General features: G+C 42.5%; 1 protein-coding gene across 8 annotated transcripts in view; it reads left to right on the forward strand.

The window, feature by feature from the left end:
• Positions 1–7154, forward strand: part of LOC130906639 (trichohyalin-like) — a 34218-nt gene extending 27064 nt beyond the window's left edge. For 5 of the 8 annotated variants that reach the window (XM_057821154.1, XM_057821153.1, XM_057821157.1 and 2 more), the window contains 15 exons: positions 2–223; positions 527–1711; positions 1965–2231; positions 2295–2415; positions 2624–2772; positions 2855–2936; positions 3076–3367; positions 3440–3462; positions 3531–3579; positions 3692–3723; positions 3952–4072; positions 5737–5836; positions 5901–5974; positions 6062–6176; positions 6253–7154. In XM_057821154.1, coding sequence (XP_057677137.1) covers positions 2–223; positions 527–1711; positions 1965–2231; positions 2295–2415; positions 2624–2772; positions 2855–2936; positions 3076–3367; positions 3440–3462; positions 3531–3579; positions 3692–3723; positions 3952–4072; positions 5737–5836; positions 5901–5974; positions 6062–6176; positions 6253–6343 — 2923 coding nt within the window. In that variant the 3' untranslated portion in view covers positions 6344–7154. The remainder of the gene's footprint in view (position 1; positions 224–526; positions 1712–1964; positions 2232–2294; positions 2416–2623; positions 2773–2854; positions 2937–3075; positions 3368–3439; positions 3463–3530; positions 3580–3691; positions 3724–3951; positions 4073–5736; positions 5837–5900; positions 5975–6061; positions 6177–6252) is intronic. The other 3 variants (XM_057821155.1, XM_057821156.1, XM_057821161.1) reach the window with 3 other exon arrangements.
• The last annotated feature ends 7945 nt before the right edge of the window (positions 7155–15099 follow it).

Here is a 15099-nt window from a genome sequence, read left to right on the forward strand (position 1 = left end):
GTGAATCTGCTGATGTGGATACTCCTGATGGGCCAGTGGAAGCTGAGGCCTCACTTCATGATCCTCCTGTTGCGCCAAGACATGAAGAAGCCAAAGAAGAAGATGAAGAAGTGGCAAAGTTAGCAGAGAAAAAGACTTCATCACTTCCAGAACCAATGGAGATGTCAACAGTGAAGGAGGAAATACTTCAAGAGGAGGACAGTGAAGAACCTATGGCACAGTGGTGAGTGTTCGGCTGGTGTGACTTCATTAGACCATTCATTTGCTGTATGAAACAACACCAGCTTCTAGGCCCACAATTTAATAATACTCATTCAGTGAGTAGAGAACAACTTCCATGCATTCCATCTTAACCCTCACAATCATTATCACTCTAAGTTTGTATCATAAAATATCATAGTACGTTGTGAAGTCATAGTGAAGTAAATGTCACACAGGTTATGTAGCTGGGCTCCTAGAAGTTTTAACATAGATCCAAGTGGACAGAATGACTCTTCTTGTTCCTCATGTGTGTTTTGTTCCGTAGTTGCAAGGTGGTGTTGCCTGAACAGAACCTGCTCATTTCTAAAGGATCATGTGAGATCCAAGTGAACAATGTGGTGGACTCATCCCCACAGTCCTTGTCATCAAGCAGAACTACCGCGCCAGAAATGGAGGCCGTACACATAGATGAGCCCCCTCTGAGTCTGGTAGATAGGCTCCGTCTAGCTGCCAAAGAGCAGGAGGAGGAACGAGAGGAGAAGAGGAGGAGGGAAGAAGGAAGGCAGCAGGAGAAAGAGAAGAGGAAGGAAGAGGAGGAACAAGAGCAGAAGAGTAGAGTAGGAGAAATGAGGGAGGAGCATGAAAGGAAGAGGGAAGAAGAAGGGAAACAGACAGTAGAAGAGAGGAAAGCGGAAGGAGTAACACCGAATGGATTTAAAGATGAGAAGGAAGGAGGTGGAGAACATATAGTTAAAGAAAGAGATAAGGTGAGATCAGGACGAGAGGCAGTGAAGTGCAGTAAGAAGGATGGACGACAACTCTACCAGACAGTCATCAGCAGCCGATCAGAGGATGGGCCACCGCTCAGAGAGGCGGAGCTTGATGAGATTGGATATGAGATTGAGTGGCCTGATGATGGTGATGGGGTGCATCGCACAACACACCTCAAACCACCGGAGATCAGAAACCCTGGTGATCGTGGTACTCTTGGTCCTTATGGCTCTCATAGTTCTTCTTGTCCTTTTGGTTTTCATTCCAGCCTACTCAATCAGCCCAGAAATCTTCATTATCCAAGTCTGTCTGATCCTCCTAGTCCTAATGATTCACTCGGTCCTCCTGGTGTTCCTTTTACTATTGGTGCTCCTGGTCCTGATGGTAATCATGGTTCTGCTAGTCCTTGTAGTACTCTTAATCCTAATGGTCATTTTGGTTCTCTTAGTTCTCCTAGCCTGCTCAATACTCCTGGTGATCTTCATCGTCCAACTCTTTATGGTCCACCAATTTGTCCCCCTGGTTATTTTGGTCCTCTACGTCCACCTGGTCCTCCTAGTTATCTCAGTTCTATGAATCTTCCTTGTTCTCCTGGTAATGTCGCTCTTCTTAGTCCTCCTGGTCTGGGCTCAGTTGTCGATGAAAAGGTTGGCGCTGTTGTGGAAGAGGTGGAGTTTCAGCCGGGTCATGAGGATCTGGGCTCCATTTGGTTGGCCGAGCTCTACATGGGGGGCCATTGGTGAGTGGTTGTAATGGTTTGGAGATGGCTGTAGTCTGCACGTGGCATGTCTATGGTTAAGCTTTAGTGTAGCTTTGCCATGTTTGTCCTTCATCATTTTATGTTGTTTTGATAAAACGTATTGGCCTGCATGAACACTAACACTGCATGTGTAGATACAAAGTGACAGGAGTTAGGTAATGACTCTGAAAACGATTGGCGATGTTTGTTTAAAAATCCCATTTGACAAGCGTCCCAAACATTGTCTTCACAGCAAACCTTTGGAGCAAAATGGCGCCACCCACAAAGATAAACAAGTTGCCCATGAAGATCAGAGGGCAAACTTGGACCGCATGACTGAACAACGGCGTCTACAGGAGGAAGAGCGTATCCTGTTGGACAAAATCCAGGGGATGTCACAGGACACGCCCCCTGTGGCCAGAAAACTCCTGGTTCCCTCTCCGGATGAGATCCGAGATGTGGAAACGGAGGGCAAACGTCTGTCGGCCAAACACTCGCCGACATCATCGGGAGACCACGTGTAAGTCATTGATGGTGATGTAAGGATGATGATGACATTGATTCTGTTCTTCATCTGCATCAGGTCGACGGGGCAATGCTTTGAAGTCACTGGTCATCAAGATAACAGCAAGATGTTCTCGGTAGCCGGGCCAGTAAGGGAGGCGGCTGATGGGAAGGACGATGGTGACAACGGCAGTGGTGAGGTAAATGCAAACACAAAGAAGCAGCAAAATGCTAATATGCTAACGTGCTATTCATTGTCTTTTATTCAGTAGTATGTTTAAGTGGTGTGTTATTTTACTGTCTTGTGTTTTATGGTACCACAGAGTAGCTTTCCAATTTCGTTGTTTGCTTGGCTTGCAATGACAATAAAGGAATTGAACTGAATTTTCATGACGTGAACTCCTTCAGGGTCTAGTGACCTCCAGCCAATCGCTTCTGCGTTGGTGTCAGGAGGTCACGGCCGGATACGCGGGGGTCAAGGTCACCAACTTCAGCACTTCCTGGAGGAATGGTCTTGCCTTCTGTGCCCTCCTGCATCACTTCCACCCCAACCTCATGTATGCACAACTTGCCTGTCAAACATTTACTTTCTGACTCTCACACCGTCAGTCATGAAGTATTCTTTTTTTGTCCTGTTAGAAATTTTGACAACCTAAAAGCTCATGACATCGAAATAAACAACAAGAAGGTTAGCATCCTGGCTTTTGTGGTGGCCATGTTGGTAGGAGCAACATTACTATTAAATGCAATGTATTCACATTGGTATAAAGTCATAACTGGTTCATATGTTTCAAAACGTGGGCTTTTTTACAAGCTTGGATGCTGTTGGACTTGTTGTGATGCTTCACCCTTCCCGACAGGCCTTTGCCGCTTTTGAGTCTCTGGGAATTTCTCGCCTTCTGGAACCATCCGACATGGTTCTGCTTTCCGTTCCGGATCGCCTCATCGTCATGACGTACGTTAGCCAGCTTCGGAGTCACTTCACGCAGCAGGAGCTCAGCGTGCTGCATGTGGAGGGCGACGCCAGCCGCTACGGCCCCGCTCCCGGTGATGTACCGCCCGCCGAACTCCACGCCGCTGCCGCCGCGCGACTGGAGGAGAAAGCAGCCGCCGTGTTGGTCCCGCCACCGAGAGCCAAGAGACCAGTTAAAGGTGAAAATCAGCTGAAATGAAACTGTTTCAAACCCACTGGAGACATGACAACTGGCTTCTGATTTATTGTAGAATTCTTACTTCCTGTTCCAGTGGTAAGCATGACACACACTTCTGTGTTTTCTTCTGCTTCTGCATAATGTGTAATGTTTGACGTGTTTAGGACAAAGGTGAAAGCATCAATGTGTTAGCAGGAAGCGAACAGACACATGGTGAGGAAGTTCATTCGACCCTCCCAGTCAATGGATTGGACGCCTGCCACTCTTAGTGACAGCAAATGAGTTATGGTCTTAATTTTTTTTTTTTTTGTCCGTGCATGTGCAGAGTCCCAGTGCACCAAAGCCGAAGACAAAACGGTCAGTTTTCTTTATCTGGAGCTTATATGCTGTCAACCAATCAGATCACCTTACTGCTACATCATCAAGCTTTCTAATGTTTGGACCTTCCTGTTTGCTTCCTTTATCCCGACACACTTCATTCTTTCCTTTCTTCCCCTCCTTGCCTACTCGCTCCTTCCCAACTTTCTTCTTTCTTCTCCGGCTACTCGTGGGTTACATATCCATGTGTTCGTGTGGTTTGGTCAGCATCTTCAGGATGCGAGTCAGTATGTGCTGAGCGAGCTAGCAGCGTTGGAGGCGGAGCAAAAGCATGTCGACGGCAGGGCGGCCGTGGTGGAGCGACGCCTCAGGAGCCTCATGGAAACCGGTGAGAGGCTTGCACACTTACAGTGGGGCAAATAAGTATTTAGTCAACCACTAATTGTGCAAGTTCTCCCACTTGAAAATATTAGAGAGGCCTGTAATTGTCAACATGGGTAAACCTCAACCATGAAAGACAGAATGTGGAAAAAAAAAAACTCAGAAAATCACATTGTTTGATTTTTAAAGAATTTATTTGCAAATCATGGTGGAAAATAAGTATTTGGTCAATACCAAAAGTTCATCTCAATACTTTGTTATGTACGCTTTGTTGGCAATAACGGAGGCCAAACGTTTTCTGTAAGTTGTCACAAGCTTTTGGTATTTTGGCCCATTCTTCCATGCAGATCTTCCATGCAGATCTTCTCTAGAGCAATGATGTTTTGGGGCTGTTGTTGGGCAACACGGACTTTCAACTCCCTCCACAGATTTTCTATAGGGTTGAGATCTGGAGACTGGCTAGGCCACTCCAGGACCTTGAAATGCTTCTTACGAAGCCACTCCTTTGTTGCCCTGGCTGTGTGTTTGGGATCACTGTCATGCTGAAAGACCCAGCCACGTCCCATCTTCAATGCCCTTGCTGATGGAAGGAGATTTTCACTCAAAATCTCTCGATACATGGCCCCATTCATTCTTTCCTTTACACAGATCAGTCGTCCTGGTCCCTTTGCAGAAAAACAGCCCCAAAGCATGATGTTTCCACCCCCATGCTTCACAGTGGGTATGGTGTTCTTCGGATGCAATTCAGTGTTCTTTCTCCTCCAAACACGAGAATCTGTGTTTCTACCAAAAAGTTCTATTTTGGTTTCATCTGACCAAAACACATTCTCCCAGTCCTCTTCTGAATCATCCAAATGCTCTCTAGAGAACCGCAGACAGGCCTGGACATGTACTTTCTTCAGCAGGGGGACACGTCTCGCAGTGCAGGATTTGAGTCCCTGGTGACGAATTGTGTTACTGATAGTAGCCTTTGTTACTGTGGTCGCAGCTCTCTGTAGGTCATTCTCTAGGTCACCCCGTGTGGTTCTGGGATTTTTGCTCACCGTTCTTGTTATCATTTTGACGCCACGGGGTGAGATCTTGCATGGAGCCCCAGATTGAGGGAGATTATCAGTGGTCTTGTATGTCTTCCATTTTCCAATAATTGCTCCCACAGTTGATTTCTTTACTCCAAGCGTTTTACCTATTGCAGATTCAGTCTTCCCAGCCTTGCGAAGGTATACAATTTTGTCTCTGGTGTCCTTCGACACCTCTTTGGTCTTGGCCATAGTGGAGTTTGGAGTGTGACTGACTAAGATTGTGGACAGGTGTCTTGTATACCGATAATGAGTTAAAACAGGTGCCATTATTACAGGTAACAAGTGGAGACCTCGTTAGACCTCATTAGAAGAAGTTAGACCTCTTTGACAGCCAGAAATCGTGTTTGTTTGTGGGTGACCAAATACTTCTTTTCCACTCTAATTTGGAAATAAATTCTTTAAAAATCAAATGTGATTTTCTGTTTTTTTTTCTCCACATTCTCATGGTTGAGGTTTACCCATGTTGACAATTACAGGCCTCTCTAATATTTTCAAGTAGGAGAACTTGCACAATTGTGGGTTGACTAAATACTTATTTGCCCCACTGTATGTGACGTGAAGGTCAGAGTTGACATGTGCGTGTGCGGGACAGGAAGTGACCGTGCTGAAGAGGAGCGGCTGATTCAGGAATGGTTCACGCTGGTCAACAAGAAGAACGCTTTGATTCGAAGACAAGACCACCTGGAGCTGCTGTAGGTCATATGATAATGATGATGATAATGATAAAAAGGATGATGATGACGTTGACGACAACAGGCAGGAGGAGCAGGACTTGGAAAGACGATTCGAGCTGCTTACTCGGGAGCTGCGAGTGATGATGGCCGTGGAAGGTCAGCTGACTACCGTCTCGACTTTTCTGGTGTCACGTGACCCTGCCTGCAACTTGTGTGTGTTTGTATGCGGTTTATGGACTGCAGAGTGGCAGAAAACGCACGCCCAGCAAGAGCGTGAGCAGCTCCTCCTGCAGGAGTTGGTGTCGCTGGTCAACCAGCGTGATGATGTCATCAGAAACATGGATGCCAAGGAGCGAGGGTGCGGACAGTCGTCTTTCTGTGTGCGCACACAAGCGTCTCATTAACATCACTCACATATTTTGGTTTGCGTGCAGGGCGCTGGAGGAGGACGAGCGTCTGGAGCGCGGCCTGGCGATGAGGAGGAAGAAATACAACGACAAGGACGACAAGTGTGTCCTGCAGTAACACGGGTGCACACACTGTAGCTGTCGACGCCACTGTTTATTTATTTGTTGGTGTGCATTTGAATTGCAAACCTTACGATGATGAGCTGGACTCAACATGGCGGCTTGTCAAAATTGTCGAGACTTTGCCCCCCTGAACCGCAGCAACAGCATTGTCATCGATTTTCAGCGTTTTTTAAAATTTATTTTATTTTTTAGTTATAAGACTGTTTTTGTGAGACTACTGTAGACTTTACTTGACAGATGTAACAATGTATGACATCACAATCCAGCAGGGAAATTATAATAAAAAAATGAAGTTTTTCTGAACAAAATACATTTGTGAAAGTAGCTGTCTTGAAATTTCCAGTCTAGCCCATTTTTTTGTGTATATGAACATGCACGTTTAATCTTGAATTAACTCTTTCAGTGACAGTGGTCACGACAGTGGACAGCTATTTAAAAGTTACACTTATTTAACCCTTAATCGTGCAAGTGACTATTTTTGGTTATTTAAAAAAATATCAGCATTTATTATTATGTATTTTTATAAATCATGAATCATTATTGTATTTTTATTTATAATTACAATAAATATAGTATGTCATAAGTTTACAGATTAATTAAGAAAAACTAAGCATAGACTTCACACTCAGTTGACAGGAAACAGGGCGCGGGGCTGCTCTGTAGGGGGCCTCTTTTCAAAAGCTTAAAATTCAAATACTTTCAAAACCAAAGCCGTTAGTGACCTAAAACCGCGAAGTGGTGCCCCCACCCCTCCAAAAAAAAAAAAAAAAAAAATGTTTTTGTTCAATTTATTTATTCAATTTATTTATTCAGATCTATCATTGGAGAGAGATAAATAAAAGACATGTTCTTTTTTTATATACCTTTTTCCCCAAAGTATAATAAAAAAAAATATATATATATAATAAATGTTTTTGAGTACTTTAAATGTAATAATTATGTTAAGTTTCAAACTTGTTACTGTCCCACAGAATTTGTTTTAAACAAGAAAAAAAGTAGACGCCCAATTCCTTTTAAAAAAGTAAAAAAAAATTTTTTTTAAAAGCTTCATTGAGTGCCCACTCAAATCCACTCCAGCTGCCCACTTACACACAATGAGTTGCCACAGCAACTGTTCAACAAGTTAAACGATGATTGACGCATGAGGAGCTTTAAAGGTCGAGTCTCTGGCAAGATCAAAGCTTAGCTGTCTGTCAATCATCGTTTACTTTAATAAAGCCACTCCAGTTCACTCTCTGACGAACAAATAACAGGGAGAAGGAGGGAGGAAGCAAACGTGATCGGGACAGCTCATCTGTATTTATTTTATAATTGAAAGAGAATCTGTGATGGAATGAGGGCGCAAAGTTTGAAGCGCAAAGTAGGAAGGGATCACTTGAAGAAAGCATGCAGAATCATCTTAATTTAACTCAACAAAAGCAAATTTTGCATTTTTCCCATAAATAATCACAACTTATTTAGGTTCAATTCTGATGTCACTATTGCCTCGTCTTGCTGGCTATCTGGCCCTCGTCGTTTTTCGTTCGAAATGTTACATAAAATAAAACACCTAGAAGCTGAACTTTGGGGGGGGTAAGGACGCAGAAATGTCTAAATTGCCAAAAAACGGGCAGTTGGCTGACAATTACCTGATTATTTGAATGTAAAGTTACGTTGTTGTGTATGGACGGTTTAGAACAGTCTACATTCTTTGTTAAAATCAACAAAACGGGCAGTAATCCTTCATTTTAAGTAAATATTTCAAGCTAAAGTTATGCTAATTTTTTCCATTCATTTTTTCATAACGTTTCAAAGTGCATTCATAGTGCTATTTTATATAATACATTTGCCTGACATGCAGCCCCGCATCGTCAAGGACTGAGGGAATTTTGATGTTTTCTTCAGGCAGTCATCTTTGTAGATCTCACTGGAACAGCACCAAACAAATGTTCCAGCATCATCACCTTGTCCAATGCAGATTCTTGACTCTTGACACCTTGCCCAATGCAGATTCTTGACAAGGTGAGGATGCTGGAACTTTTATTTGGTGCTGTTCCATTGAGATTCACAAACATGACTGCCAGAAGAAAACATCAAAATTCCCCCAGTCCTTGATGATATGAGGCTGTGTGTCAGGTCAAAGGCACTGGGGTTGAACAGGCTGTGGTTAAACCTTCAATAAATGCTAAAAGTTTACATTCAAATTTTAGACAGCTTTGTTATCCCTTCAATTGAAAATACGTTTGTCATTTTCCAAGATGACAATGCATCATGCCACAGAGCTAAAACTGGTAAAGCATTCCTTGGAGATAGACTCATCCAGTCAATGTCATGGCCTGCAAATAGCCCAGATCTCAACCCTATTGAAAACCTATGGTGGAAATTGAAGAAAATGGTCCACAGCAAGGCTCTGACCCGCAAGAATGATCTGGTAACTGCAATCAAAGAGAGTTGGCACCAAATTGATAAAGAATACTCATCAAGTCCATGCGTCAGAGACCGCAAGCTGTCATAAAAGCCAGAGGTGGTGCTACTAAATACTCGGGATGTGTTTTGATTGTTATTTCTTTGTTTGTTTCTCATGATTCCATATTTTTTTCCTCAGAATGGAGTGATTCCATATATATTTCCCTGCACTTGCTCTATAAAAGTAACATTTACTGACCACCTCAATGTTTTTTATTCATTTTATTTTAGTGTTTCTGAATGCTAAAGAGTTGCACTTTTGAACTAATTCATTATTTTTTTCACTGTTTTATCTCAGTTTGTTCTACATGATAAAATGTCTGATTGAGTGCTCGTCCGAGACTGGTGATTCCATACTTTTAGCTAGGGGTTGTACAAGTAATTATCTTAAATCCTCGACCAAATGACTTTTGAGACACTCCTGCCTGCTTGTTTGCACTAAAACCTTCATCCTGTTTCTACCTACATCCGGCGTTAGAACGCAGCGTGTGTGAGTTTATCGCAGTGAAAGCTTTCACGCCGCTCTGCCTGGCCTGGCCCCCTATGGGAAGCCGTGGCGCAATGTCTGTAGGAGCTGTCTCGTCAACTGATAGTGAAGTCTATGAACTAAGCTAATGAAATTAAATTAAGTAGCTCATTAGTTTATTTTTATATCTCTGAAGTTTTTTTTAATAGTATTTAACTAAATAAATGCCATTGATGACGATAAACGTCCGATTCATGGAAACAGAGAAGACTGTGAAGGCTCATGTGTCAACGCCATTGACAGATTGATCGTCTAGCAATCGTCAATGTCATCCTGTGAGTTAAGTGAGTGTCCTGTAACCAAGGGCGTAGGTTTGCATAGGGACGGTAGGGACATAACACTACCAACTTTTCAGGGTGCTCAAATTGTCCCCACCAACTTTTAAGCAACCTTATTTGCATAGATAAAGCACTATATAAGTACACTCCATTTACCATTTTATATAACGAGTTTGGTTAAATAGGTAATTTAGATTGTCTACTTAGACTGTATGCCGTAAGGATACAATGGACCCTACCATTATTAAGTGAATTATTTTCATTATGTTCAGACTTACATTTCCCCCTTTTCACTTGGTGAATGTGCCGGTCCATTTTCCCCCCTCAAACACATTTTTGATTGGCTGATGACTTGGTCCCCCCAAACCCACCCCATACACACATGTACAGTTACAACCAGGGGTCGCGTTAACCGAATATTTTCCGTCGTTGACTAATTTTTTAAAACGGTGACGGAAAAAACTGAAGTCCATCTGTCATTTTGACAGGTTGCAATTCACACCTCAGACCACAGGGTGGTGAGTGAGCATATTAATTAGCTATTGTCTCTCTTGATGCATGACGTCATTGGCCTTACTCTGAAAAATGTCAAGGCAACTGAGTGTCCGAAGTTTCTTCAAAAAGCCCCAAAACGACGATGGTTTTGATAAAAGAGGTGAAAAAACAGGGACTGCACAAGCGGGCACGCAATTCAAGTCCATGCACACCAGGAGGAAGACTGCGTTCAGGCCACAGCAGGTGAACTGTTAATTTCCTTGTTCCATATGTAACCTCATCTGCTTGATGTGTGATGATGGCACGGTGTGGATTCTCTGTTAAGCTTGTTGAGACAGAATATTAATTTAAAATGAATGAAAACTAAATACTATTGAATATGTTGAAGCGGTATGCAATGTTAAGAGTCTTGTTAGCTCGAATTGCTGTGTCCAGCCGCTGTAGCTCTGCTGCTCTCTGTGAACTCTCTATTCAAGCCGGAACGCGCGCGGCTCTTAAGTGTCTCTGTCACGTGACTGTGTCGTAGCCGGTAACGCGCTCGGCCAAATTGACACACAAGTACGGAAGGTGAATTATGCCAAACAAAGGGTCACCACAATGTCATTATCATCATTTTAAAAATTTAAGTGACGGGTAAAAATAGATTATGACCGGATTTTTATGACCCTGTCAGTCAAAATGACAGACAACGAAAAAGTCTAGCACAACCTCTGGTTACAACATAATAATGTCATGCCTCCTCCTCCGCCCTCTTCGAAGAGGAGTGATATTAGAAATTTTTTTCCGGCCAGCAACAGCCACTGTAAGTAATGTAAAAAGATGTCTATGTTGTGGATGTGGGAAACGCACCACTAATTTTGCTACTGAAAGTCTGACCTGCATCACAGTTAGCATAACATTAAACTGTGTAAACTTGCTAACCTACAAAACTAGAGTTTTCAAAATGTTTCATTTGTAGTTTTTGAAACGAAGGATTGAATCGAACGGTATATCGCCTGAACCAAAACATATGAAAGTTAGTATTTATATATATGTGTACACATTTTTTTTTGCATTGATCATTTAGCCTATTAAATCATTAGGTTCATATTTTCTTGAGAAATGTAGCCCTGACCCCCGTTCACCCAATCTGTTTGGTTTTATTAATGTCCCCTGCCCAGCATAAAGTGTACAAGCAGGTTATGTTGTTATATGGTCCCTACCAATGTTGAGACCAAACCTACGCCCTTGCCTGTAACGGTTAGGAAAAAATTGCGTATTAAAAGGGTTAAAATATTTCATGGGAGAACAACTAATGTGGTTTTTTTATGTAAGAGGGGAACAGAAAAACCGAAATGAGGCCAAAGAGTTAAAGTCACATGGTAACCAGGAAAAAAAAGAAAAATAACGGTGCCAGGAGCAACACAATAATCCTCAACAGGCCAATAAGGAAAGATGGAAGCAAAGGCAACAATGTGGCGTTGATGAGCTGCGTGGAAAAGAAAAAGAAGAACGAAGAGAGGGGAGTAGACCAGAATAAGGAAAAAAAAGGAGGGACGGGTGAAAGGTTGAGCGTTTAGGCCTAATGAACTCTTCATATAAACAATGTGAACATTCCTCTTCCATAACCTTCTCTCGTTTCCATGTCGATAACGCGACTTCTTCCCCATCCCCTTCAACAAACAACACAAGACAAGAGCGTCCAACTGACTACAGTAGATGAACATCTACAGTAGATTTACTACAACTCACTGTGACCTGGACCAAAGCGAACCTGACAGCACCTAACTGATTTTGACTGCGCTTAAAATCCAACTGGATTAGATTGAATCAAAACTGCGCGCGTATTTGGCTTCCTTTGCGGAAAAGTTGCGAATAATCACTCAGCTCTTTCCATGTGCGCTTTCTCCAAGTCAGCAGCTTTGTGTTGCTTCTGTTTGTCACTCAAATGCTCGCTGCCCACCCCCCTCCTTCAGTAATACGCGAGCTTCCACGCTGTCCTACTTTTCCACATGCTCGCTGCTGCTTTCTTCATTTCTCTTCTCAAACTTTCCATGACTTCTACTGCATGCGCGTGCGTGTGTCACTACACGACTCTTGCAAGATGGAAGGTCAAAGTGGAACAGGTCAGAAACGCTATTTCTCCAACCTTACGTGCACGTCGTCTCCTCAACAGGAATGTCGACGCACGCAAGGCCACGACTAATTGCTCCAGTCTGTGTGCACATGCGTGTGTGACATAGGACACCCGCGGTTGGGAAGACTGAATGAGTGTTTGATCTGGCACGCACAAGCACATATGCTGGGTCGGTAGGTTCTGCTGCGACCCAAAAGAAACACCAACTTGCTCGCGTCACGTAAAATGAATTCTTTAGTATGCATTTCTTGAAATGACATATATTGCAGTTGTCAAATCTTCGGTCATTTCTCGTGTGTTGCACCACAGCACGCCAGATTTATTGTTGCATCTTTCCGCTATGAATATATTCCACATATAAATCTGGGAAAGATCCAATCGAGACCTGTTTCATGGGAGGAACCTTCAAAATAAATATGCAGCTGCCGATGGGACGATGACTCTTCTTGTAACATTTGTGAAAACATCATTTCCTGGGCAAAAAAAGCTTTTAGTTCTGTTCTTTGGTCCTCTTTTAATGAGGAACCTTGTGTATTTCAGACAATAATAGGGAAATTGACCTATTGACCCTACAAGAACTGCTTTGCATTTCTCCATCGTAATCAAGCAGAGAGTCGCTACCTGGTGACGTCTGCAGCTCCCGCCTCTTTGCCCTGACTGGCTCGGCATCAACAGGTCACCAGTCCACATTAAGCCACAGGACGACGGATTGGTCGGCGGAAGAGCAAAAACGTTGTTTTTAGGGTTGTTCCGATCATGTTTTTTTGCTCCCGATCGTTTTAGTTTGAGTATCTGCCGATCCCGATATTTCCCGATCTGATTGCTTTTTTTTTTTGCTCCCGATTCAATTCCAATCATTCCCGATAATTTTTCCCGATCATATACATTTTGGCAATGCATTAAGAAAAAAATGAATAAAACTGAATCCCTGGCGGCGCATTGTGTTACTGATAGTAGCCTTTATTACTGTGGTCCCAGATCTCTGTAGGTCATTCACTAGGTCCCCCCGTGTGGTTCTGGGATTTTTGCTCACCGTTCTTGTTATCATTTTGACGCCACGGGGTGAGATCTTGCATGGAGCCCCAGATCGAGGGAGATTATCAGTGGTTTTGTATGTCTTCCATTTTCTAATAATTGCTCCCACAGTTGATTTCTTTACACCAAGCGTTTTACCGATTGCAGATTCAGTCTTCCCAGTCTGGTGCAGGTCTACAATTTTGTCTCCGGTGTCCTTCGACAGCTCTTTGGTCTTGGCCATAGTGGAGTTTGGAGTGTGACTGGTTTTATACCAATAATGAGTTAAAACAGGTGCCATTAATCCAGGTAACGAGTGGAGCCTCGTTAGACCTCGTTAGAAGAAGTTAGACCTCTTTGACAGCCAGAAGTCTGGCCTGTTTATAGGTGACCAAATTCTTATTTTCCATGCTAATTTGGAAATAAATTCTTTAAAAATCAAGCAATGTGATTTTCTGTTTTTTTTTCCCACATTCTGTCTCTCATGGTTGAGGTTTACCCATGTTGACAATTACAGGCCTCTCTAATCTTTTCAAGTAGGAGAACTTGCTCAATTGGTGGTTGACTAAATACTTATTTGCCCCACTGTAGACATTTGAAATGATTGCATCAGCACGATTTTATACATATATAGATAGATAGATAGATAAATAGATAGATAGATAGATAGATAGATAGATAGATAGATAGATAGATAGATAGATAGATAGATAGATAGATAGATAGATAGATAGATAGATAGATAGATAGATAGATAGATAGATATACAGATAGATAGATATAGATATACAGTGTATCACAAAAGTGAGTACACCCCTCGCATTTCTGCAGGTATTTAACTATCTTTTCACGGGACACCACTGACAAAATGACACTTTGACACAATGGAAAGTAGTCTGTGTGCGGCTTCTATAATAGAGTTAATTTGTTTTCCCCTCAAAATAACTCAAAATATAGCCATTAATATCTGAACCCCTGGCAACAAAAGTGAGTACACCCCTTAGTAGATACGTACATCCGTAAATGTCCAAATTGAGTACTGCTTGTCATTTTCCCTCCACAATGTCATGTGACTCGTTACAGGAGTGCTGTCAGCATTGCTGCAGAGATTGAAGAGGTGTGGGGTCAGCCTGTTAGTGCTCAGGCCATATGCCGCACTCTACATCAAATTGGTGTGCATGGCTGTCACCCCAGGAGGAAGCCTCTTCTGAATACGGTACACAAGAAAGCCCACCCGTCTCATCAGACCATAGGACATGGTTCCAATAATCCATGTGCTTTGTTGACATGTCTTCAGCAAACTGTTTGCGGGCTTTCTTGTGTACCGTCTTCAGAAGAGGCTTCCTCCTGGGGTGACAGCTATGCACACCAATTTGATGTAAAGTATGGCGTATGAGACCCCCCTTAAACTCTATGTACTTGTTCTCCCCACTGTATGTTGGAAAGTGTACCAACAAGTCTTTGCTTCTGTGAATGGTGCAAAGACTTATATTATTATAGTTTTTATTATTATTATAATAGTGTAAAGAGTTTTAATAGTCTCGCTAAGAAGGCGAATAGTTTTTGTTGTTGTTCGTGAACTACAGTTCCACACAAACGCTCATCGATGTACCATTTAGCTTAGCAAGGAGAGGTGTGAGACTCACGTTTGATTGACTGATTACATGCATTTATTTCAAATGTATTAATTTATTTTCTAAATTATTTTGTTTTAAAAATGTTATTTGCAGCCTATGCAGACATTTTTTTCCCCAGATAATCATACATTAATCATAATCGAGGTTAAAAGTTTTCATTTTTTGTTAAGTTTGGCTGTGCTTGCGGACAGAAGCGTTTTACCTGAAGGAAGGCTCCCTTTTTATTTATTTTTGTTATAT

Source organism: Corythoichthys intestinalis, chromosome 18 (genome assembly GCF_030265065.1).
Source record: "Corythoichthys intestinalis isolate RoL2023-P3 chromosome 18, ASM3026506v1, whole genome shotgun sequence".
Lineage (NCBI taxonomy): Eukaryota > Metazoa > Chordata > Actinopteri > Syngnathiformes > Syngnathidae > Corythoichthys > Corythoichthys intestinalis.